A 26,166-nucleotide genomic window follows, 5' to 3' on the forward strand; every position below is an offset into this window, starting at 1 on the left:
CCGGTAACAAACTTTTTTCCAACACAACATTATGCTCTTGTTTAGGCACCAGCGGTCACAAAAACTCTATTGATATGGCCACCTGGCATCTCCATGCTTTCAATTTTCAATGTAACAGATTAGCGAGGGCCACTGGTCCAGTAACCGCTCGGCAGGCTGTGTGGGAGCAAAAACAACCCCCCGTGTTCGGGCGAGGTACTTCCAGCTTCCGCTCCCATTTCCTCAAACGTCGCTCGTCTCTTCTCATGATATAATTCACCCTTCGCTACAGAATGGGACCTGCCAAGCTGAAAATGGAGGAAAAAAGTGTCATACTGGCTTTACTTCGCGAAGGCCACAGCAACAGAGAAGTAGCAAGAAGGACTGGAAGATCGGAGAAGTGTGTTCATAATATCATGAAATCAGCCAGTGCCTTCGGAGGTGTTATTCTGAAGAGAAAGAAGGGGTCGGGGAGGAAACGCAAAACAGGTCAGAAAACTGACATGCTGCGCTGACATGCAGTGCTGAAGGGCCCTTTCATCACTGCCAAGGAATCGAAAGATATGCATAGGGACGTGCTGGGAGATGTGGCAGTGAGAACGGTTCAAAAGCGGCTACAGAAAGATTTCAAGCTGCCATGTCGCTGGGCCACTCACAAACCTCTCCTCACCGAAAAAATGAGAAAACAGCCGCTTGATTTCTGCAGAAGGTACAAACACTGGACTTCAGCAGACTGGCATAAAGTTGTTTTAAGTGATGAATCTGCCTTAAAAACTATTTCAAAAGGACAGGGAATGGTGCGACGTCCTGTGGGTGCTAATCATTACAACAGCAAGAATACGGTGAAGACAGTAAGGTTTCCAGCAGGTGTGATGGTGTGGGGTTCCTTCAGTGGTTAAAAAGTAAGTGTTGGCTTGTACTTTTTAGATAAAAATGTAAACATGAATGCTGCCCTGTATGTGAACGTGCTGGAAGATCACATGCTCCCATTTTATGAGTTACACGAGAACGCTTATTTCCTAGAGGACGGTGCTCCATGCCACCGGGCAAAGCGTATGAAAGAGTGGTTAACAGAGAACAGGGTTCAGTTAGTTGAGTGGCCAGGGCACAGTCCAGACCTAAATCCAATAGAAAATTTATGGAATGAACTAGAAACAAAACTTGGCAAACTCCCAGTGGCAAGTGTCGCTGTTCTAACTGAAAAACTTCTCACACTGTGGGATGAAACAGACTTGGAGTATTTCAGAAAATTGTCTGACAGTATGCCAGATTGCATAAATGCAGTTCTAAAACACACACACACACTGCAGACATGAGGTATAAGGAAGGAAGGAAAGAAGAAGAAGAAGAAGAAGAAGAAGAAGAAGAAGAAGAAGAAGAAGAAGAAGAAGAAGAAAAAAAAAAAGAAAGAACATACAGCGGGATGGATGCGAGGGATAGGCCGAAGCTCTCGCATGAGCCTCACACTGCATCCCAGAGCCGAGGGGGTGGTGAGACAATGCACTATATAGCCAGCCACTTGGCAACTCGAGGGAAGAGGAACTCCACACACACACACTTGTATCATTTCTTTCTTATTATTTTTGTTATTTTCTGTTAGAATTGATTGTTACTGTCAAGTACATATGTGTGCAAGACACACTTACGTTATTACACAATAACAGCATTGAGTCAAATAAGACACCGTATCATATTCGACCTACATCCTAAAAACAATCGTACAATATCTGGGATGAAATAACTCGTGTGCTTGCTAAAGCGAGCCAGGATGCAGTATATGCGTCCTCGGATATGGTACGGAGCACACAAGGACGCAGTATACGCGTCCTCGTGTTGAAGGGGTTAAAAACTCCTCCCACTTATCCTGTGTTCTCTTGGCCTTGTACAGCCCACTCCAATCTGCATTTTCAAAAAAAAGTTCTCATGCTAACAAAGTCTGCTTCTCCCAATTTTGTGATCCTCTTTTCGGTCAATTGTTCTTTTTTCTGATACTTCAAATTCCACAACCACATGGTCACTCTTCGCTATTGGACAATCTATTTTAAGATTTTCTATTATTTCTGGCTCCTTACTAAATGCCAGGTCTAGTCTTGATGCCTCTCCTTCATTCCCAAATCTGGTATGTTCCTTAATCCACTGAATCAGCACATGTTCCATTGCCAATTGCAGGAGTCTTCCTCCCCATGACTTGTCTGCTCCCTGCATCTGCCAATCCTCCCATTCCAACTCCTTGCAGTTGAATCACCCATTATAATTATTCCCTCATACTCCCTTCAATATTCCATCCAGGTTACTCACTGTGTCTTGTATCATTTGTTCATATTCTTGCAACTCCCATGCGCTTGTTCTTGGGGACACATACCCTACTACATAATGCCTCTTTCTTCCTTCAGCTACCACAATTTTCACTTTCAACACCTCCACCAAGCCTTCACCCCTAATCACCTCCTCCACCCTAATGCCTTTTTTGACTATCAGCATCACACCACCTCCCTGTTTTCTCTTTCTGTCTCTCCTCCATATGTTGTATGCACCTTCTCCAATCCCCACCACTTCAATTGGGTCACACAATATCAGGTTCTTTGTCTCTCAAATAGTCGTTAAACTCTATCCATGATGAAACTATTCCATTAATGTTCGTTTATGTCACTTTCCACCCTTTCTCCTTTTTTAGATTCTTTCCCTCCTTCCTCTCATCCCTATGAACCACTTTTTCACTTTCATATCCATTACTCTCCAAAAAAACTCCCTCTTTTCTTCTTCCAATCTCTTCTCATTTAAATCACAAACTAAGTTCATTCAACTTAACTCTCTTGTTCATTCAGGTTTTTTCTCAGCCACATTATTTTGGTGTCTCCTTCTCCTGCCAGTTTCCAAGCTCCTGCCAGGGCTTCTTCTGCTTCACTCTGTGCCTTAAATCGTATTTTAATTGGTCTTTCTCTTTCTCCATTGAATTTTCCAATTCTATGAGTCGTCTATTTCTTTCACCAGGTCACTTCCCTCTTCTTGTACCCTTTGCACGACCATCTTCACTGCATCTCTCAAGTTGTTTTCCCTCACCGCCTTACTAGGGGTCTTCTCCTTAACTCTGAACAGAATGACGCTCTTTTTGTCGACTGTGTCTCTTACCAGTGCCTCATTTTCTTTGATCACCTTCACCACCTTCTCAGCCATCTTCTCTTCCAGCTGCTCCTCCATAATCTCCTTAAAGGTCTGCACACTCCCCCCTTGCATCATCTCTCCACCACCGTCAACTTTCTGTTCCAACTTCTTAACTCTTTGCTCCACTTCCACTTTTTCATCATTTCGCTCCTCCTCCCACTTATTCTGCTCTTTGTTTAACTTTTCCACCGAATCCACACTCACCTTCACCCCCTCAGTGCACTTCATCAGCTGATCCCTGAGCTCCCCTACCCTTGCTTCTAAATCACTTATCTTTCTCTTGTCCTCATCTCTCTCCCTTTTCAATTCACTCAATTCACTTCAAAATCACTCTCCAACCCTTTCACTCTTCTCTGCAATAATCTATCCTGCAGCTCACTGTTATTATGCTTGAAGCCAGAAAAATCCACCGCATGGCGGAAGTGCCAGGGGACCGAGAGCGAACGGAGAGCGCCACACCGGGACTTTGAGGGCCCAAACGATGTGGGGTTAGAAGTGTGGGTGGGACCAAGAATGAGACATATAAAGGATAGCTCGCTAAGCATTTGTTTTTCCCACAATGCACTGCGCTCGTGACGTCACATGTAAACAGACGTCACTAGAGACCCACACGTGGCCACAGCACCACTGGATTGAGGTTTCAGAGAACACCACACTTCATAATATGATGTGTAAATCCTTGAATAAAACCAAGATTCAAATGAGAATTTTGCTGGCGAGGGTCTCCAGCGCGTGTCACTGCCGTAACATCATAGAACACGTGACGTCATGGAAGAGTTGATGTTTCACTGAACTATTGGCCGCAGCCATACATGTGGGTCTCCAGTGATGTCATGGCTGAGTTGATGACGTTTCACTGAACTATCCTTAGTTGGGTGGGACTGCGGGGGTGAGGTGAATACAGTGTTGTGGTGGTGACGTCACAGTGCGCCCTGACGTCACGACTCCCTCCTCCCCGTTAACTAGAGCAGAAACCACCACTTTCTCATGAGTGCCACCCGCAAAGTTCGGGTCATATCGCAATTTCAATTTTCAATAAAAATTGAAGTTTTTGGATCCCTATCGCAAACTTGGTGAATCGCTAACTTGAAACTCGCAATCCTAGAGACTATACTGTATGTAGTTAAAGAACATTGATGATGTACAGTTTCTGGAAATTTTTATATTTTTGGTGTAACCTGTACTGCCTGAATTGACAAGTGTCTTTGAGTAAAGCAATGAAAATGGCGGTCAGGCTGGTGTGAGAAATACATCCTCGTACATACTGATGATGCACAGCTTCTGATATCATAATTAGCATATTATTCTCTCCTTCACTCGTAGGTTATGACAGACAACTTGGCAAGACACAATTCACACGGTTCTGGTGACACGCGGCATGCAGCTGCTTGTTGTATGGGTGTGGTTGTGTGGTTTTCAAACAATGCAAATGGCGGCCGGGCTGGTGTTGTGAGAAATAAGTCCTCGTACATACTGATTATGTACAGCTTCTGAGATCATAATTAGCATATTATTCTCACCATCACTCATAGGTTATGACATACAACTAGGCAAGACACAATTCACAAGGTTCTGGTGACATGCGGCACGCAGCTGTTTGTTGTATGGGTGTGGTTGTGTGGTTTTCAAATAATGCAAATGGCCGCTGGGCTGGTGTTGCGAGAAATAACTCCTCTACAAGACTCATGATGTACAGTTTCTGATATCATATTTACCCCATTATTCTCACTAATATTAATAATTAATAATGAACACATGGATATTTTTTTTTCCAATATGATTTTTTATGTAGCTCGTACTGCTCGAATTGGCAACAGTGCACCTTAGTCATACAAAACAATGCAAATGGCGGCTGGGTCGTATTGGCGCCCAACTTAGAAGCAGGATAACAACAAGGCATGGGCGATCCTCCACCAATTTAATTTTTGTATAGTAGTTATTTGATCGCCCTGAATTCTATGGTAACATATTATAAGACAGCTATGGACTACGAAGGATCATAAACAATAATAAAGGTAAGTTTGCAGCTGTTATTGGACAAGACGTAAAAAAGACCCTTAAAACACCCCAAAGAAAAAAAAAAAATTAAAATTTTGTACCTTCAGCGTATAACGCGCAGGGGTAAACTGTCAGGCATTTTTTATGTGAAAAAGGTGAGCGTTATACACCGCAAAATACGGTGTATATATATACGTGTGTATATATATATATATATATATATATATATATATATATATATATATATATATATATATATATATATATATATATATATATATATATATATATATATATATCCTGACCTTTACTAATTTTACTAAGATGTTTTGTTGATTGTTTCCTGACTTGTAGTACAGGTCTATCATATACTACTGGACCAGCACTATATTGTAAAATACCATACAATACACACGTACACCATACCATACCAACAGCCCCATGTGGAGGGTGACCCGTTTACTCTAGTGGTTTGTTTACCAATGGTGAGTCTGTTGACTAGTTGACAGCCAATGACCAAGACTAGGTAGAGGGAGCATGTGGTTAACCCCCTTGCGCTAATGGCGTGTAAAATTTTTTAGGGCCAAAGTGCACCGGGATGCCATTGACATCAATTTGAACAAAAATATTACTTTTAAATAGTTATATTCACTCCAATGGCGTAATTTTTTGTTTGAGGGCAAGTTTCCTCACCCTCTCCGAAACTGACTAATTGGCAACCCTCTCCACGTCCACAGATTTGAGCACGGTTGAGAAAACATTGACAGTTTCCGTTCACTCTCTCATCAGTCAAGCTGCCTGTCTCACTGCTGTGGGCTTCAAACTTTTTGTGGGCTAGCACGCCCACGCGGCCCAGTGATAATAGTGTTATATCGTGCAATACAGTGATTTGATTGGGTGCAATTTGTGTTCTCTTCTCTTTACACGCAGCAGCGTATTATATTTTGTGAATTACGTAAGGACGTAAATACGAAATGGCTCGGAGGCCCCTGAAACCTGAGGAATATTACCCACTCTTGTATTCAGACAGTGAAAAGTAGTAGTGAGAGTGAAACAGAAAGCACTCCGCACTTTGCGAGAGAAAGTGATGAGCGAAAAAGACTTGGATTCAGAAGGAAATGAAGGCACGGACTAGGACAGCGTGCAGGACAGGACAGGAGTTGTACTTCCGTCCCCGCTGGACCTGTTCCCTCCTCCACTACTCAATATTTTTACTTTTCCGCAAATATTTCATGGTGCTAATTGTCCGATTGGAGATTTGAAGAAACCATAAGAATCCTGATAAAATTCTGCTATTATAAATACATCTACCTTGAAACGTTGACCCACAAAGTTTTTAGTTATGAAGGTGGGAACATGACCTAAGTAGAAAAATTGTTTATGTGCATTTTATTCCATGTCCATAAATGGTCCTATGAATTATTATTATTATTTCTTTTTTGATTCATGAAAAACTACAACAAATAAGAAAGCCATTGATATATTTAATGATAAATGCAGGTTTGGCGGAAGAAAGTAGCTGAGAAACAAAAATTTTCAGAGCGCTAAAAAAACTGCCTCGACCGGCGAGACCCAATGTTTGAAATGAGCACGGAGAAGAAAACTTATTGAAACTTATGGTTCGTGAGAGGGCTAATCCTCATACGATGGTTGGAATATGCTCTATGCATTACTGGTTTTACTACAACTTTTTTTATTGCCACACAAACACGACAACCCAATTATCACAATATAAACAATGGATACCCTGGGGTCTGTGACTCTAACACCAAGACCAAAACCAAAGCCAAAACTATAACAATGGCTGCCATGCTTGTCGTCAAAGGACACTGCTGGGGTGAGTATGGTCCAATTGACTGATGCAGCCCTTCAACATCTTTTCTTATCTGTTCACTTCTCATAAGCCAATGCTGGGCCTACAGGTAATGCAACACTACACTTGGCATTGAAGACACAAGCTAATTTTTAGTCTTATCATGAGAAAAAAACAATCTTCAATGCCAGCAAATACAGTAAGCAAGCAATGAATGGGATGTGATTAAAGAAAGCAAGGCACAAAAGGTGGTCCAGTGTTGTGATTAACTCTGTGTACAGTATCTGAGGGAAAAGAAAATAGAATAAATAAAATATGGAAATCATGCATAAAGAGAAAAAATGACAAGAGAAATTACTTCTTCTTGAAGAAGCTTTTACTTACGATTCTCTTCGCAGCATCATAAGGATGTTTGAAAGTGCTTCTCCATGTGTGTTGGACACCAAAGCAGAATGTGAGGTAAACTTGAGCTTGGGCATCACAGACAGGCAGCAATCAACAGGAATCTCATGAGCTTTTGCTAGTTGCCAGAGAAATAATTGCTCCACAGTTTCCCACTGCAAGCTTTTTTCTGGAAAAAATATGGGATAATATACCACCATGGTTTGATCATATATTGGGACTCAATTACCTGTCACTACCCATTGTTAGTGTTTCTTTCTTTCTTTATTTTGTTTTCTGTGTGTGTGTGTGTGTGTGTGTGTGTGTGTGTGTGTGTGTGATTCACTATGCTCTGATTGTGCACTTGAATTGTAATCGCCAGCCAGCACCCTCCCCTAATGAGCTTTGGCGTTCTGGAAATGGATGGAACTTCAAACCCACACAGGAGGCGGAACAGAATCCCTGACTAATACCCAGAATTAATTTCCTGGTGGGTGGACAGGGGACATGGATTAAAGGAGACTCCACATCCATCACCACTCTGTCTAGGAATCGAGCCTAGAACCTCTTGGTTGAACACTGTGTGTGTGTGTGTGTGTGTGTGTGTATTTATCCAGTTGCCTACCTAGTTGTAATTTTACAGGGCCTGGGCTTACGCTCGTGTGGTCCCGTCTCCATATCTGTACTTGTCTAGTTTTTCCCTAAAGTTGTGCATACTCTTCACCGAAACTACTTCATCACTTAGTCTATTCCAAACCTCCATGTTTCTTTGTGAGAAGCTGTATTTTTTTATGTCTCTCAAGCATCTTCTCTTTCTCAATTTTTTACTGTGTCCTCGTGTGTTGCTGGTGTTTCTTACTTCTCTTAGTAGCAACTCCTCATTATCTACTTCTTCCATTTTATTCCACAATTTGTAAATTAGTATTAGGTCTCCCCTTTCTCTTCTCTGTTCCAGTGTTGGTAGGTCCATTTCCTTTAACCTTTCTTCATGTGACAATCCCTCCAGTTCTGGAACCATCTTCGTTGCCATCCTTTGTACTCTTTTTAGTTTTTTTACGTGTCTCTTCTTATAGGGAGACCATACAGTTTCTGCATATTCCAACTTTGGTCTAATCATAGTGGCAATCATCTTTTTCATCATATCTTTATCCATGTAGTGGAATGCTATTCCTATATTTCTTACCATTCTATAAGTATCTCCGAATAACCTATTTACATGACTCTCAGACTGTTGATTATCTTGTATTGTCACTCCCAGATCTCTCTCTTCTTGAACTTTTAATATTTCTCCATCTCCCATTCTATATGTCCACTTTGGTCTCCCTTCACTCTTACCCATTTCCATTACATGACATTTCTTCACATTAAACTCCATCTCCCATTTCTTATTCCAATCCCAAATCTTATTTAGGTCCTCTTGTAGAATTTCACAGTCTTTACTATTTCTTATGTGTCTCAGCAATTTTGCATCGTCTGCAAACAACCTCATGTAACTATTTAATTTCTCTGGCATATCATTTATATACACCAGGAAAAGTATTGGTGCCAGTACCGATCCTTGAGGCACCCCACTACCTACACTTCTCCATCCCGATTTCATGTCCTTTAACACTATTCTCATTTCTCTTCCCCTTAAGTAACTTTCCATCCAGTTTTTCATTTTCCCTTTCAATCCTCCTCTATTTCCAGCTTCCATAATAATCTTGTATGTGGAACTTTGCTGAAAGCCTTCTTCAAGTCCAAGTACACGCAGTCTACCCATCCATCCCTATCCTGTGTTATATCCGTCACTCTCGAGTAAAAGCTTAACCCCTAGAACCACAAAAGTTTTTCTCGGGTGATACCCCATCACGCAAAATTTATCGAAAAATACACTTCGAAACTGAGAAAAAGCCATAGAAGAAGTTTTATAGAAAATTTTCTGGCGCACCCTGCTGTGGAATCCGTTTCTTTCTAGGTTTTCAATTCTCCTGGAATTCCATGATTCCCCAAAACTTCCAACTTTTTACTGATACTATGTACAGAAAAAATTATTGAAGAAAAGTTGCTCATTTTATCCCATTGAAGTCTGAAAAATATAGTTTATAATCTCTGACCAGGAAATTTACTGCCTACAGAGATATAAAGTTGTGGTGAAACTCAAAATATAATTTTGGTAAATTTTTGTAGTTTTTTTTTCATTCTGAAATTAATCTCATTGAATAAAAGTTGTAGAAAAACATCTGTATAACTCAACTGAGAAATCATATTTTGATTTGGTCTGACCGTTTGGCTGGAATTCCATGATTCCCCCCAAAATCCAAGTTTTCACTGGTGCAACGTACAGGAAAATTTATTGAAGAAAAGTTGCTCATTTTATTGCAATGGAGTCTGAAAAATATAGTTTATAATCTTTGACTTGGAAATTTACTGCCTGCAGAGAGCCAAAGTTGCAGTGATAAAAAATAAATAAAAAATAAATAAATAAATAAATAAATAAATAAATAAAAAGTTTTTCATTCTGGAATGAATCTAGCAATTGCTACTCACAGTACTATACTAGAGATATGGAACAGTAAACTAACTCTGGATAGTAAATCATGGCTGGTACCATTATTACTTTGTGACAGGATATCACATATACCCAAGGTACTGCAGTATCTTATTTGCTTGTGTTTTCCTAAAATACCTAGTCAGATAGGTTCATTAGAAACAACAAAAAATATCACAGTCAACAGTCTTCAGTAGTCTCATGTTGTAGGACTTCCTTTTATTCTTCTGTGTTTCAACGATGGTATTTAACCCTTTCATTCATTGCTAAACGCTCGCAGCGAGCGTTAGGCATACAAGTAACTCTCGATTTACGTGAGTTTGATTTACGGGTTTTTGAAATAATGCAGGGTCCAAAATCCAAATAAACGTTTAATTTACACGTTTTTTCACTTATACGCGATATTTTATGGAGTGGCCACCAGATGTCTCACGCAACTGGACTCACACGGCGTCGCGGCCACACAGCTGAGCTCAGTTCTTCCCGCGCGCCACTTGAACTGTAGTGCGGCAACGGCCTGATGAACGGCCAAAGAGGTACCCCACTGGCTAAGTGGGTTATGGGAGGCTCGTTCATCAGGCCGTCGCCGCACTACAGAACAATACAATACCCACGCTGCCACGCTACTCAATAATAGGGGTGGGCAGGTACCGGTACCAGCTATACAGTACGGTACCGGTACCAATACTAACCAGTCGCTCATGGTGTCCCTCATTTCTTCCTCACACGAGTGAGGCTGAGACTGAGTGCCTGAGTGGATATCTCGGTGATATGGATATTCTCTCTCTCTCTCTCTCTCTCTCTCTCTCTCTCTCTCTCTCTCTCTCTCTCTCTCTCTCTCTCTCCACTGAATGAAGTGAATATTTATTTTTCGATAGAAGCCTACCTCTTGTTTGATTTACATTGTTTTTGATTTACGCAACCTCTTCAAGGACACAGTACTCGCGTAAGTTGAGAGTTACCTGTATTTGCTGGTGGTGCTAAACGCTTGCTGCGAGCTCTAGCCGCACTCAAATCTCCCGCGTATGAGAGTGTTCCAACACTATTTCTCACAACACAGGATTGCCAATTGAGTGGGTTCTCCACTAAATTTGGTGGAAAATCATACCAGCCCAATGCGGAAAATCTACGGACGAGCAACTGGTGGATGTTGTTGTCCAATATAGCTACAATTTTGCATACTTTCACCTATCACATGACTGATATTTTGACCAAATAGTTGTAAATTTTGCAGTTGGCAATACTGCCCTGCCAGCACCCCATCATCAAGAGATCTACAGTAGTTGCCTTACGGCTGACCGTCGTGCACGTATAAATGTACGTCTTCACAGGCAACACCCCCTGAACGTGCCTGTACATAACAGGAGAGGCTTACATTACCGAATCGTATAGATCTTGGCCCCCTCATTCCAATGGTGTTTTTGTTTTTTAGCTGTGATGAATAGTTTCTGACACACAGAGGTTAAAAGAGTGAGCACTAGCGTCACTTGCTGGTGGTGCTAAAAGCTCACTGTGAGTGCCAGTCGCACTCACAGCAAAAAACACCCCCTGAACGTGCCTGTACATTCTCAGGAGAGGAATCTTATAGATCTTGACCTCCTCTTTCCAATGGTGTTTTTGTTTATAGCTGTGATGAATAGTTTTTGAGATACAGCGGTTAAAAGAGATCCCCTTCCCCTGCTGGGGTGCCCGAGCGCAACTGAGGGGATAGTCTCGTTGTGAGCGCTTAGTGAGGAAAGGGTTAATACTGCAGTTTTATTGTTAACCCTTAGAGTAGAGAGAGTATATTTCTCTGGATGCTGTGCATGGGGAAAATTTAGGCATTTAAAAGAGGTGGAAATGGTGTCTTTCTTTTTAGCAATAATTGTATATTCATCTAGTATATATGGTGGTGTAATAAAACTTCTCTCCTAATAATAATAAAAAAGTTAAGACAGCCAAAAATATTGCGCATTTTCTCGTGGCCGTGACGTGTCGCGCGGAAGCACACCACTCGCTCCCACTCTCTCTCTCTCTCTCTCTCTACTTGCCCCTCCCTCCTCTGTCAATGTCACTACCATATCAGTCATCAGAGTCACTGTCACTTTGATTCGCCTGCGCTCTACTTCCGCCCGGAGCAGAGGAACTGCTTGATGCGTCACGAGACATGACAGATGTATTCCGAACAAAAGTGGAAAATGATTTGTGGCCTTCGGTTGGCTGTGCGCTGGAGACGAATGAGAGCGTGTACGGATGCCAGATGCCTCCACCATTCTTCTGAGTCAAGAACTGGCGGTATATTTGAAACGTAGGGAGCGTAGTGTGATGATTATATATATGATCCCCGTACGGTTGGGGCGTGTGGTAACGCACTTATATATACGATCGCCGTAATCTAAGGGTTAAGGAAAATGGTGATATTGTGAAGTTGAGCCTATTTTAAATTTCAGGGTAGTGTGGCTACGAAAAGAAACTCATAAGGAATCCATGAGGGTCAACTGAAAAAGATTTTTGGATATATTTAGTTAATTATACTGTTATTAACCCTTTCAATGCTAAATGCTCACAGTGAGCGGTAGGCGCATTTGCTGGTGGTACTAAATGCTCGCTGCGAGCTCCAGCCGCGCTCAAATCCCCCGCGTATAGGAGTGTTCCAACACTATTTCTCACAACACAGCATTGCAAATTGAGCAGGTTCTCCACTAAATTTGGTGGAAAATCATATCAGCCCAGCGCAGATAATCTACAGACGAGTAACTGGTGGATGTTCTTGTCCACTATAGCGGCATTTTTGCATTGCTTCACCTATCACGTGACTGATTCTTTGACCAAATAGTTGTAAATACTGCAGTTGGCAATACAACCTTGCCAGAACCTCAAGGATAGATGTCTGCAGTTGCCTCGAAATGGCTGATCATCGCGCACACACTGAAGTAAGTGCTCACATTCAACACTCCCTGAACGTGCATGTACATTCGCAGGAGAGGCACAAACTCTTATAGATCTGGGCCTCCTCTTCCCAATGGTGGTTTTGGTTTTTAGCTGTGATGAATAGTTTTGAGATACAGAGGTTAAAAGAGACCCCCCATTTGGCTTCCTGACTGTGCCTGAGGGGATACTCGCGTCCCGCACCACGCGCAATGAAAGGGTTAAAAGACAATCGCTGACTCTGAATTAAAATCATAGAAATGAAGAGGATATATGTTCTATTATTATAATAATTACCTGTTCACAGGTAGAACTGACTATAGATGTTTTCACAATTATTCGCCTGTCATCTGTCATCTACATAATTCTTAAGTAGTCTGTAATTTATTAATCTAGCTAACTGCATGTAGGTAAAATCTCATTTTCTTGCTCTGAATCCTGGCTGTATGCTTTCATGACTCACAAGTTCAAGCTTCCCTAACATACCTGTGGTGTGGTTAACAGAAGACAGCCACTCACTCACTACTTGCCGAAATCTCACCTGTCTGCATTTGATGCTGACTATAGTCCGGCAAATCTTAAGTGGCGGCTCTGACGTAGACAGCCAGCTAGACCCTGTTGCCACGTCTCTAACTGACCTTGCACACCGTGCCTCTCACACCCTTCTCTCTCTCTCTCTCTCTCTCTCTCTCTCTCTCTCTCTCTCTCTCTGTGTGTGTGTGTGTGTGTGTGTGTGTGTGTGTGTGTGTGTTTCTCTCTCTCTCTCTCTCTCTCTCTCTCTGTGTCTGTGTGTGTGTGTGTGTGTGTATGTGTGTGTGCGTGCAAGAGAGAGAGAGAAAAGTGGGGGTGTACTCTCATTCAGGGAGTATGGTGCACGACAATGCATAATAATAATAATAATAATAATAATAATAATAATAATAATAATAATAATAATAATAATAATAATAATAAACCTCTTTAAAAAAATCACACCAAGACTCTTAACCCCTTGGGTGGTGTGGAAAGTGTGGTCAAAGTGTAATATTTTAATGTTCTTAGCGACCACTCCTTCCCCACTCCCTTACCATCCCCAATGGAACCTCACCATTCACCTGCATATGACTCACATCAGAATATGCTTGACGGTCCTGGCATTCCATATATAGGTACAGTCTCCATATTTTATCATAATTATGCCATATGGGTGACATTGTATGGCAGATGCAGACACACACTAAAAAATGGCAGAAATCCGATAATTAAAGCAGGCAGAGCAACTGGCAACTGCGGTGTGTTGGGTTGAGAGGAGCATGACTCAGACTTGAGCTGACAACACCGCGGTGGCAACGCTGCCAAGTGTTGTACAAATTTCTTTGTATTCACTCACAGATAGAGAATCAATCATAAAAACTATATTTGTTTTTATACCAGATTGAGAGAGAAAGAGAGACACGGGGAGAGAGAGAGAGAAGGGTGTGAGAGGCACGGTACGCGAGGTCAGTTGGAGACAGCACCAATGTCTAGCGGGCTGTCTACGTCAGAGCCGCCACTTAAGATTTGCCGGACTATACCAACGTATACAATAGACAACGTGGACAATGGACACATTGAGTGAGCAGCTTCGACTCAAATGTACTAGATATCACATTCCATTCTATAATATTATTGTCAAACCACATTTCATAGCATATTGTAATACCTCTCTATGCATTCTCCATGTATTCAGTCAAATGAATGTTTATTTCTATTATAGATTAAAGATTATGAATCAGATTTTTAGAAAAATACGAATGGGAATACTTAGATTTCTAATTATGATTATTCAAATGTGAAAACAAATAAACCTAAATACTGTATTTGAATATATTCAAATATGAATACTGAATGGGTACTCCATCACTGGTGTGTACGATAACTTTCAGAATGAAAAGTAAAACTGTTCATGGACATTTACCAAGATGCGCCCCATATCATAGTCGGTGTCACATAACCTGGTGCGGAAGATGTTTTAGGGAGGGACTCGCGGACTTGGCATCATTGCTTAGTTGATGGTCTCGTGCCTTCATTGGCTTGTTAACTTGTTCTAATGTGCAGTTAATTGACTTTGTTTTCCTAACAAAACCTTTATAGAGTTGTAAAGTGCCAGATTATATTAATAAGAAATAATTCAATGACATTTATTATGTTACGTGTGGCAACCTATTAAAGATAAATCTGAACGACATTCATAACAAACTAAGTCAGAACTGCACATAAATGGACAATGACGTTGCTGCAGGTTAGATCTAGATAACAACAGGCCATGACATTGCTGCAGGTTTGATCTAGCTAACGACAGGCCAATGGGCGGTGCAGAGACCATCACCCCAGCAATGGTGCCAAATCTTCAAGTCCCTCCCTAAAAGATTTCTCATGCCAGGTTACATGACACCGACTATAGCTTATAACTTTATTAGTTAACATGATAATCGTAATGCTTACCTAGTATAGTAGCAAATGAGCTGTTGTCAAACATTTGTAGGGATCCCTGAAGTACCATGCATACCAAGTCATGCAGCTGAGAGGAGTCTAAGCGCTCCAGCACCAACTGTAATAACTCAGCATTGCCTCTTGTCTGTTTTGCAAAACTGTTGTATATATCCGGAATGATCCAACTCAACACTCTAGGATCATCTTCACCCAAGAGCCGCAAGTCTCTAATCACAAAGCCGGCAAAATCTTTTAGTCCAGCAGCCTTACACAAGTCTCTGTATGTTGATATAGAACTTTCATTGTTTTCTTGAACTTTATCTGATTTGATGTTGGAAGCTTTAAGGAAGTAGAGGAAGTGGTAGCCCACTTGGTAGGTTGTTTTATGCATCTCTACCAAGAGCTGCAAAATGGGCTGTCTTCGGTGATCGTCCTCGGGCAATGTAATGAGGTTGTCAAAGAGGACATATAAAGGGTGTCCCAAGCTCTCTTGAATACTTCTGTAAATGAGAATAAGCAAATCAACAGTTATAACATACACAACTACATTAATATTAAATAAATTAACCAGTAACATCCCTCAACAGAAAAATATTACTCCTATATATGTATGTAACATGGATATGAATATAAAAACTTCACAAAATAGTGGTCCTTTCACTGCAACTTGAAAATCCAGAATAATTGTTACACAACCACTGATTCACCTTTCATCTGATTCTGATATGTTCTCCTTTTCAACTGAGAAAAGGATGAAGTTGAACATTTGAATTTCATGAGTGAGTGACGTGAGAAGGCCTAGTGTGGGCATGTGCTTAGATGAAGGAATGAAGTTGATATATAGTGGTAGTGGAAGTGAAGTGCATCATCAAGATATGGGGGTAAGGAGGGCACCTAGGATAGCAAGACGTATGTTGGGATACAGGGTGGTGTCAGGCAGAATTATGATGTTGATATTGGCAGGGGACCAATAAACACTACTATAATTTATATGTATGCCCCTATGGGAGATCATTCATATGAAGAAAAGGATGACTTTATGAGAGTCAGATCAAGAGCAGTGAAAACCACATGAGCTTGAAACCATTATGGGTGACGTGAATTCTAAAATTATAAGAAATTGTCAGACTGCAGGTCCTACATATGACAAACTAAGAAGGAAGTGTAGATTTATGTTCATATTTGAACAATCACAATGCTTTGAATAAAATTATAAAAATCTTCAAAATGTATCTTTATTACACACTAAAGGACTAAAAAGATGTATGTTTAATACAAAAAGAAAGGACCAGGGGATGTGGTGGGATCATTCAATCTATGAGAGCAGAATGAGACTGTTAGTGGGTGGAAAGAGAAAGTAGTTATGAACTTTTTTTAAAGATTATTCAAGGGCATGGATAAGCCCAGCTGGAGAAGTGAAAAAGAAATTGCTTAAATAACCATCAAATACACAAAAATGTGGTGACAATGCAGAACATTCCTTTGTGCCGACTGTGGATATAAATGTGAACATGTTCTGGGGGTAGCTGAAATATATCTGAGAATAAAACAGAAAGAACTAGCAAAAATTATGAAGACAAAAGCATGTAAAAGAGAAAGGAAGTGGTCTCTTTTTGAGCTGAAATGAAGAGGATGAGACTTTGGAAGATGAAGGTGATGGGGCCAATGGTGTCAAGGGAGACTGGAGCAATATGCAGAAAATATTGTTTGGGAGTGAAGGAGGTGGGGCTGGTTACCCCCAGCCCATTTATGTTGCAAGTGTTGTTTTATAGAGGTGCCATGTTGCTTGGTTCATGCTGCCCCCTGGAGATTGACAATTCTCTTTATAGATTCACTAGACTCCAGGTGGGCATCAAGACAGCATGTGGATAATCTTGGGCCATTCAACGATGACTGAAAATTGTCAAGTTGTGGCAACAGGCGGACTTGGGTATACTGGACACCACGCCCGCATGCTGACAATTCAGCCATTGCCTCCCCAATGTTCAGACAACTTACATGTTGAACATGAAGAAATTGTATCTGACTACAGCTCCTACACATGACTGTTAAACTAAGAAGAAAGTGTAGATTTATGTTCAAATTTAAGGAAAGCGTCCGCCACTTCTTTAATTACTAGCGTAAGATACTGATTATATTCATGTGAAATGTATGCTTATGGTGAAGCAATATACACTTACTTTCAGATCTATAAGTCGATACATAATAACACAAAATTTCTCTCTCATCTAATGACATACAGTGATGAAAAAATTACCAAAGAAACTTAAAGCAGAATCCAAAAGATTCATTATGGAAAATTTTTAAATTTTGCTTTTGTTAAATGAGAATTTTTTTCAATTTTGTTGGTGTATCTAACAATTTTTTTTTTTTCTGACAATTGTCCCTTAATTGAAAAAAAAACTCGATGAAAAACTTGCTCTTCAGCTCCTCTTTCCAATGATGTATTGTTTATTAAAATCGGTCAAATAGCGGCGAAGTTATTGCAGAAAAACTTAAACTAATCCCGTTTTCTAAAAGGGAGAGTTAAAGTCTGCGGGGACTTAAAGAGTTCACCCTTTAACCCTTTAATTGGTAAACGCACGCAGCGAGCGTTAGGCGTATTTGCTAGTGGTGCTAAACGCCCGCTGCGAGCTCCAGCCGCACTCAAATCTCCCGCGTATGAGAGTGTTCCAACACTATTTCTCACAACACAGGATTGCCAATTGAGTGGGTTCTTCACTAAATTTGGTGGAAAATCTTATCAGCCCAGCGCGGCAAATCTACGGACGAGTAACTGGTGGATGTTCTTGCCCAATATAGCGGCATTTTTGCATAGCTTCACCAATCACCTGACTGATTCTTTGACCAAATTGTTGTAAATATTGCAGTTGCCAATACTATCTTGCCAGAATCTCAAGGAGAGATGTCCGCAGTTCCCTCATTATGGCTGATCATCGCGCACGCACTGAGGTAAGTGTTAACATTCAACACTCCCTGAACGTGCATGTACGCTCACAAGAGGCATACATAACCAACTCCTATAGATCTGGACCTCCTCTTTCCAATGGTGTTTTTGGTTTTTAGTTGTGATGAATAGTTTTTGAGATACCGGCTGCCTGACTGCGCCTGAGGGGATAGTCGCATCTCACACCACACTCAGAGATAGGATTAAACCTAGATGCCTTCCTGGTTGATATTCTTTACTGAATTTCAGTTTTTTCTTTGTTTTGAAGGACTTCATGTGTCTGATGGTGTCCTTTTCTTGGAAATACTGGTCACGAGCTGACGTGCAAAACTTATCTCTGGCTCCTCTGGGGTGACTGATGTGTGTGTCAGCTCTGCTGCCTCCAAGCCTCAAGATGAATATTCTTTTAGGCCATTTTCTATGCTGAAACATGATGATGTATGCACCTGTGTATGAATCTAGCTTTTTTTCTTTTTTTTTTACATCCCAGCCTATACAGTAGGCTTTCTTGAGGGGCCTGGATGGTAGTCGGCCCCAGCCCATCATGGTGCAGGCAATTGTTTTATAATGACGTGAGTGACAAACGGAGGAAGGCAGGGGGGGAATTCAGCCATAACTCTGTCATTTTTGCTTATTTCTTCTTAATATTTTGCCACAAGCTAGCCGAGGCATGTACGAAGACGTGAGTTTTTCAATTTTATCGATTTTTTTTTTTAAATCCACGTCAGACGCTCTCCTTGAACAATCAGAATGGTTTGAATAAAATTATAAAAAACCCTTCAAAATTAATTTCTACTACAAACTAAAGGACTGAAATGATGTATGTGTAACACAAAAAGAAAAAGGCAAAAATATATGAATCTTATTATATTGGTATATTCTGAAAAATTCCTTCATCACAGAGACAAAACTTACTCAGCTGAGATATCCTGAGGCAAGAGTGAGGTTCCAGGACTAAGATCATCCGACAGAAGGTGGCAGAGGCAAAAAGCCAAGTTGACAGTTTCCACCTGGTCCAAATCATCACTGAATATCAAGTCACACAGCTTTTGAAGTAGATCACACCTGCAACATTAGAAATTATTGAGTTCCACACTGGGTATGAGACATATATAATGTGAACAAACAACAAAAGGCAGTTGCCAGCAGAAAATGATTTGCTAACTAAAAATATGGACAATTTTTTTTACTTTCAATTACATGATTGTAGAAACTATTTATAAACACTATCATTACAGATAAACTTTACTGGCCTCCAGAGATGGGCAAGTATCAGGACACCTCTCCTCCCGAGTTTGACCTTGCTTTTGGCCGCCTCTTCTGATTCTTTTATGGGAGCAGCGATTAGCGGGCTTTTTTTATTGTTTTTTTTGTGCCCTTGAGCTGCCTCCTTTGTTGTAAAAAAAAAAAATAAATAAATAAATAAAAAAAAAAAAAAAAAAAAAGGTGCGGTACTTAGTGCAGTAGTACTGCATCACAAAAAAAGTACCGCACTAACACAAAATTTCTGAAAAAAACGCACTACAGCGGACCGCACTAAAAAATCCTGCGGTACTTTGAAAACTATTGAAGATGACATTTGCAGCGCGGCATACTCACAGAAATGTTTTTTTTTCTTTTTTTCTATAGTGAATCGGACTCAATCAGTCAATCAGTATTAGTCATCAGAATCAGTGATTCAATCATTCTGACTTTTCAGTTATTGTTCAAAATTAAATACTAAATACAGACTAAACTACTACACTGTGAGTCTTCTTTAACCCGTGCGGTGCCGGCCATTTCAACCCTGGATCCGTCCATGGTGCCGGCCGATTTTTCATTGTACTATTTTACGCATGTTTCTTTTGTTTGGATAGCCAGGATGGGCACTGAAGTATTTTTTATTTTGACTACCGCTACCGCAGTACCACACACCACGTACTGCACTGTGAAAGAAAAAAATGGGACCGCACTACGGCAACCGCACTACTCCGGAAAAAGTACCGCATTACTGCAACCACACTACTGATTTTTCAGTACTGCGCCCACCTCTGCTGGCCTCATAGGCAAGCAAGAGATGTTATCAACAATACAGGTCTCTCGGTTTCTGATTTAATGATTTATGATATTTTGCATATATGCTAGACCTATATTACTACCCATTTTTCGATTTACGACTGCTTTGACTCGCGTATACAATCTTCTGACCGCTCTGCTTAGCGCACCTGAGCACATCACATGTCCACAAACATTTGTTCCATCACCCAAGCGATTGCAGTGCTCATCGCCACTTCCTATGCTGCCATGTAAAGTGTTACATGAGATTTATTGCCAGCCCTTGGTGTGTTTCACCACTGAAAACTTGCATGTGAGATCATTATGTATAGTCAGTGTGCAAGTGTGAGGGTATCCAACAAAGAGAACTGTGGGATGGGAAATGGGCTTCACCGCCACCATTTGCAGGTGTGAGTCTGAAAGGTACGGGTAGGTACCACTAACAGTACTTGCTTAATGGTAATGGTGTCTGCAACAAATGTCTCGTAACTGTGTTAATGGTAACTGCATAACAGTACTAGTATCGCCACCAAACATCTTGGTAGAGATACCATTAAGTGCTCAAAAGGGAGGCAAGACCAAGACCAATGATGATGTGCAAACAAGGCATTTTAAGTAATTTTTCATCATTTTTAGGTAAGTCATTGTAAGCCACTTTAAGTCATTATAAGTCAATTTCTGTTATTTTCTCATTATAAGTCATTATAAATCATTGTTTTGGGGAGTCTAGGCAGACCCGAGAACACATCTCCATAGAGCCCATCATATACAGAATTTGATTACATTATTTTGATTTATTATCACGACTTCAGGAACATAACCCAATTGTATATCGAGGGAGAACTGTACAAATAGAAAGCTTCACAATGATCCCTTGATTATGACCATTCTGCTTCACTAACTTTTCTCAAGCTTTGTGTTCTGTCTCAATACCTCCATGCGTGTCAACTCAAGAGTTTCCTGTCGAATTGCCGATATATTGCCTATACCATGCCAGTTCAATTTGCTAAACAAATATATGGGTGGGCAGAGGTAGAAGGACCAATATTTTATGCCAGGTCATCAAAATATCTGACTGAACATGAAGATATATCTTTTTATATATCATTACAAATAAATGAAAGGATAAATGCCATGATATCACTTCGCTATGTTTGAATGTTATGCATTCAAAACTTTACCTGGCCGTATCTCAAAATGTAAGTTATGTACCTTTGCACTTCAATTTCTCCATCATTTTTCAACCGATTTCTATGAAAGCTACACCAAAACCATGCCTAGACTTGTAAGAATCAAACTATAGCGAGTTTTTTCTTGTACCGGTATACAATGTGACTGAATTATGGTGTATTTATATCTGAATTTTTAGGGGGAAATTATGACCATGAAAGTTTGAAAATTTATATTCCGCAAACTAATGATTATTGATACAATATTTCGCTATACTTTCATTGGCCTAAACATGGTTCTTGTACTATAATAATTGTTCCCATGGAAAGCAATTATTATAGTAGAAATAGCCTTTTCAAAAAAACTTTAAATTTTCCAAAAATGGTCATTGGTAAAAAATGGAAAGGTGATAGATTGCTTTTTGGGGGGCTAAATCTTATGCGTAGGGTGCCCTTTACGTCTGGTATATAAATCATGACAATAACCCATTGAATAAAGAAAAAAGGGTAAAAAATGGCCGGCCTCCTAAAAAACCTCAAATGCAAGTCTAGCACACTCAAGACACTCGTAACCTCAAGATCAGCTGCGATAATGTGAAAAAAAAACAACCTCGGTAATTAGACCCATTAGATTAAATTCAGTAGGTAGCATATTTGAAATCATTACTTAACATATTTTACTCATAAAGTGCAGACTCATCCTGGGTTAACGGATAAGAAATTCATTGGACAATTAAAACCTTACACTGGCCTCCTCTTTGTCTCGCACAGAGGTTCCCAAACTTTTCTGGTTGTGACCGAAATACAGTCTTGACCTGGCCTGGTGACCCTAAATGCGCGAACATGTAATATTCATTTCCAATTATTTTTGTTATACTTTCAGATATTTATGATTTTATCCTCCTCCTCTTCGCTGTCTGCTCAACGGACAAGTATTATTCATGAATGTTACTCGTATGATGTGCCGTATTGTATGTGTATGGGTGCTTTATTACAATGCTACTTTTGACACTGTGCTAAGGAGAATTTTCATGCTACCCCACTGAAGTAGTTTATCTACATTACTGAAAAATCTAAATTTGACAATTGTGATTTAAAAATTGGCCTTTATAGTATGATAGTACGTATTATAATTATGGCCTTTCCCAAGACCCTCAGAAACACTCATGACCCTGATTAGGAAACCACTGGTCTAACATATACAGTAGCTGAAATAAACGGACATTAACATTGCATGATAAAAAAATTAGTGTACGGTATCTCGGCATAGGAAACAAGGACTGACTTATACATTACTGAAGCGAATTATGGTGATGCGTGGGAAGTGTCATCTAAAGACATTAGCAACAAACAAAAACTTGGAGGATATATATATATATATATATATATATATATATATATATATATTCGGAATATACACTATATGCTGACTTCTAACACTAGAAATGAAGAAAACTGCAAATGCTGCATCATCACAGCCGACACAGTGTCTGTCTATGTGTATCAGCATGAGAAGCTGCTTGTAATTACAGTTATAATTGCCCGTTTCATATTTTCATTACCTAAGCTTTATAGAAAGAAACATTCATTAGCAAAAACTTTGCATCGTATGATATGCTTAGGCACCTGAAGTCAAAAAAGAAAATGGTGGACACTCCGATTCCTGAACAGGTGCTCCCCCTTTTAATCTGGGAAAATGAGGGTCAAGCATACAGTAAGTATTAGGGGCCTGCAGGGTGTTCTGAACATCTGCCGGAAAAATTTGCCTAAGCGAAAGAGAGGTAAACTGTATTATAAAAGGGAATTAGTGAACTGAATGTAAAACTACTGGGTGAAATACAACAGCTCATTAGAAAACAAGGAACTGAAAGAGGAAAAAGAAAAAAGAAAGTTGAGTGAGAATGAAATAACTATAGTCTGTTTCACGAGAACTGGCAGCGATATTCCTTCAGGGATGGACTCGCGGACTTGACATCACTGCTTGGGTGACGGTCTCTGCGCCGCTCATTGGCTGTTGTTACTAGATCTAACTTGTGGCCAATACTGTTTGCCGTGACATAGCCTACTATCTCTCGCTTTCTGCTACCCCTTTAAATCAGTACTGTTAGTATATAAATGTAGTTAGTCTTATAATTGCTCTTCCTTATGGCTATTTAATACCCATAAGTAATGGAAATATATTTCAGGATTAATGATAGCACAATGAAAGAGAAGGTTATTGCCTTAGGGCAATGTTTACATTATGGCTACGTAGTAGCACCACACATTTTGACTAAGTCAGGACTACAAATATTGGCTACCAAGAAATCTTACAGTAAATGAGTTAATGAATGACACTGCCTAGCATTTTGTAGTAAAAGGAAAAGTAGGGAAATAAAGTCTTAATGGGCCTTCAAAAATATCAAGCTCTTTAGTCACTGGATACTGTCCGTTTACGTGCAGTTCCGACTTAGTTTTGTTATGAATGTCATTTCAGATTTATCTATAATAGTTCAAAAGGCACATAATGATTAATAAAGATATTATTGCAGTAGTCTCTATCAGTGCAGTCTGTTACCTTACAATTCAAAAAGGGTTTTGGTGAGAATACAAAGAAATGGAAGAGGATTAAGAGGTTTAGAAGAGGATTAAGATGTTTAGAAAAGGATTACTCCTCTTCTATTTCCTCTTAACCCTTTCCATACTGTGACGCCAACGTCTGCGTCACCGTATTGAAAGGGTTAACCAGCATCTTTATTCTTTCATCCCTTTCACTGGTAAACTCTGGAACAGTCTTCCTTCATCTGTATTTCCTCTTGCCTACGACTTGAACTCTTTCAAGAGGAGAGTATCAGGACACCTCTCCTCCCGAAACTGACCTTTCTTTTGGCCACTCTTCTGAACTTTTTTTACAGGAGCAGTGTTTAGCAGGCATTTTTTTCTCATTATTACTTTTTTTTTGCCCTTGAGCTGCTTCCTATACTGTAATAAAAAATAAAATAAAACCATACCTTGTAATATATACCGTATTTCCTGCCATATAATACAAACTTTTTTCAAAAAGTAAAAAAATCACCCTGCGTCTTATACCCCGAAGGTTAGGTTTTGGTAGGCCTAGGGGTTATTGTTACTCATACAAAACCAACACCCAAAACACCTCCATTTGACACAAGAGTTCCCAGATGTCCCCAGAATGAAATATACCATATTTTACGGCATGTAATGCGCACTTTTTTCACTCAGAAAATGCCAAAAAGTTACCCCTGTGCAGTATATGCTGAAGGTACAAATTCTGATTGTTTTAAATAATGAATAGAGTGATGGAATGGAAAAGGAAAGTGTGAATAAGCAGAAGAGAGGAGGACATGTGATGCGAAAAAAACATACAGGTCACAAGAAGAAGTTACACCACACGTGGGAGCCAATGAGCAGCATCAACACTTAACACAAAACACAATTCCGCCGTGGCGTGCCAGTCACCAGTGTGACAGGTACCTTGGCGGTGATGGTTAAAGTAGGTCTTACACAGGAACAATATTGGTGGAGCAGGGTGCTTCCTGACATGACTCAGCTCAGTGACCGTGGGGCAGACTTGGGCGGATTAGTCTGGAGGTATTTCTGCTGTGCTACGGCCTGGTCAGCTGACGTTTTCTGTGATGCTTGTTCGAAAGAACAGATATCCATGGATGACTAAACTGTTGATCGTAAATGGATTTTTGTTTCTCATTGTAAAATATGATTGACAAAAATTAAACAAAATCTATTTCTACTTGTACTTGAGCCGGTCCCTGAAAGTCAAGACCAAGATTGCCCATTGAATGTGGCATCCTCGTGTGATTAGTTCCCTCAATAGCTTGGCGAAAGTTACCGCCTGCACACTGCGCAGTGAGTGAATCTACCAACCAACCCTTTTGTTTACCATTTTCAAGTCACAGCTGCTCAGGGTAAGAGCACTGTAACTCTTCAACCAACAGTGGAACACTTTGAACACAGAGTAGGGCACAAAGAAACATATGGTACCATAGTCATAATTATAAGTAAGGTGGCCAAATGTAATACTGCACATACATTAAGTTATATACCATACCTTAACAAGTTAATTTTTCCCGCGTGTTGTTTATGCTAGTAATAAGGTGCTTGTCATCATACAGGTAGTCCTCGAGTTATCATGTATGCGGCTTACTAAAACTTGCATCTGGGTATGGGTAAAATAGGATTGGGAAAGGCTGGGTGGGCTGGGCCAGCCCACCCAGCCTGCCCTCTCAGTTGCCCGTGGAACTCAAGCTGTAAGTACGCCTCTTGCTACAGTAACTAGTAGATATTCTACCAATTTATAGGCCTACTTATGACCAGGCCAACAATATTAGTAATAATTGGTTAAGTAATGAGTTGACATTTCAAATAATTCACTGTGAGAAGAATAGATGTTTGTTTACACAGTTTCTGCACTTCTTACCAAGCTTACTGCTGGATCTAGCAGATACCAGTTGGCTGGCAAAATGGCACCGCACAACAACCGCCCCTTCACAACATTCCTGCAACATCTCCTTTAAGTAACCATTTACAGGAAACAGTAATCATAGTTGAAGGAAATATTCACCAAGGATGTAGCAGTGGTGACACTGGCCACTCATTTAAGTGACGTGTCCTTTGTTTACACTGTCCCCCTGCCAACACAACCCCCAGCACAACACTTTGGTGGGATGTTTGGCTAATGATGCCATCTTGGCAAAACTTGGTAGCTCCAATGCATAACGTTGCACAATGTCGTGTGGCCAAAGGGTCACCTGAACGAAGGGCTGGGGTGAGGTGAGTA

The 26,166-nt window shown here is 40.3% G+C and overlaps 1 protein-coding gene across 4 annotated transcripts in view; it reads right to left on the minus strand.

Moving 5' to 3' along the window:
* The window catches only part of LOC127003736 (integrator complex subunit 3-like), a 141,927-nt gene that overhangs the window by 41,144 nt on the left and 74,617 nt on the right, over window positions 1–26,166 (minus strand). For all 4 annotated transcript variants that reach the window (XM_050870701.1, XM_050870702.1, XM_050870700.1 and 1 more), the window contains 3 exons: window positions 19,084–19,233; window positions 15,234–15,721; window positions 7,337–7,523 (listed from right to left, as the gene is read on the minus strand). In XM_050870701.1, coding sequence (XP_050726658.1) covers window positions 7,337–7,523; window positions 15,234–15,721; window positions 19,084–19,233 — 825 coding nt within the window. The remainder of the gene's footprint in view (window positions 1–7,336; window positions 7,524–15,233; window positions 15,722–19,083; window positions 19,234–26,166) is intronic.

The sequence above is a fragment of the Eriocheir sinensis genome, chromosome 26, assembly GCF_024679095.1.
Source record: "Eriocheir sinensis breed Jianghai 21 chromosome 26, ASM2467909v1, whole genome shotgun sequence".
Classification (NCBI taxonomy): domain Eukaryota; kingdom Metazoa; phylum Arthropoda; class Malacostraca; order Decapoda; family Varunidae; genus Eriocheir; species Eriocheir sinensis.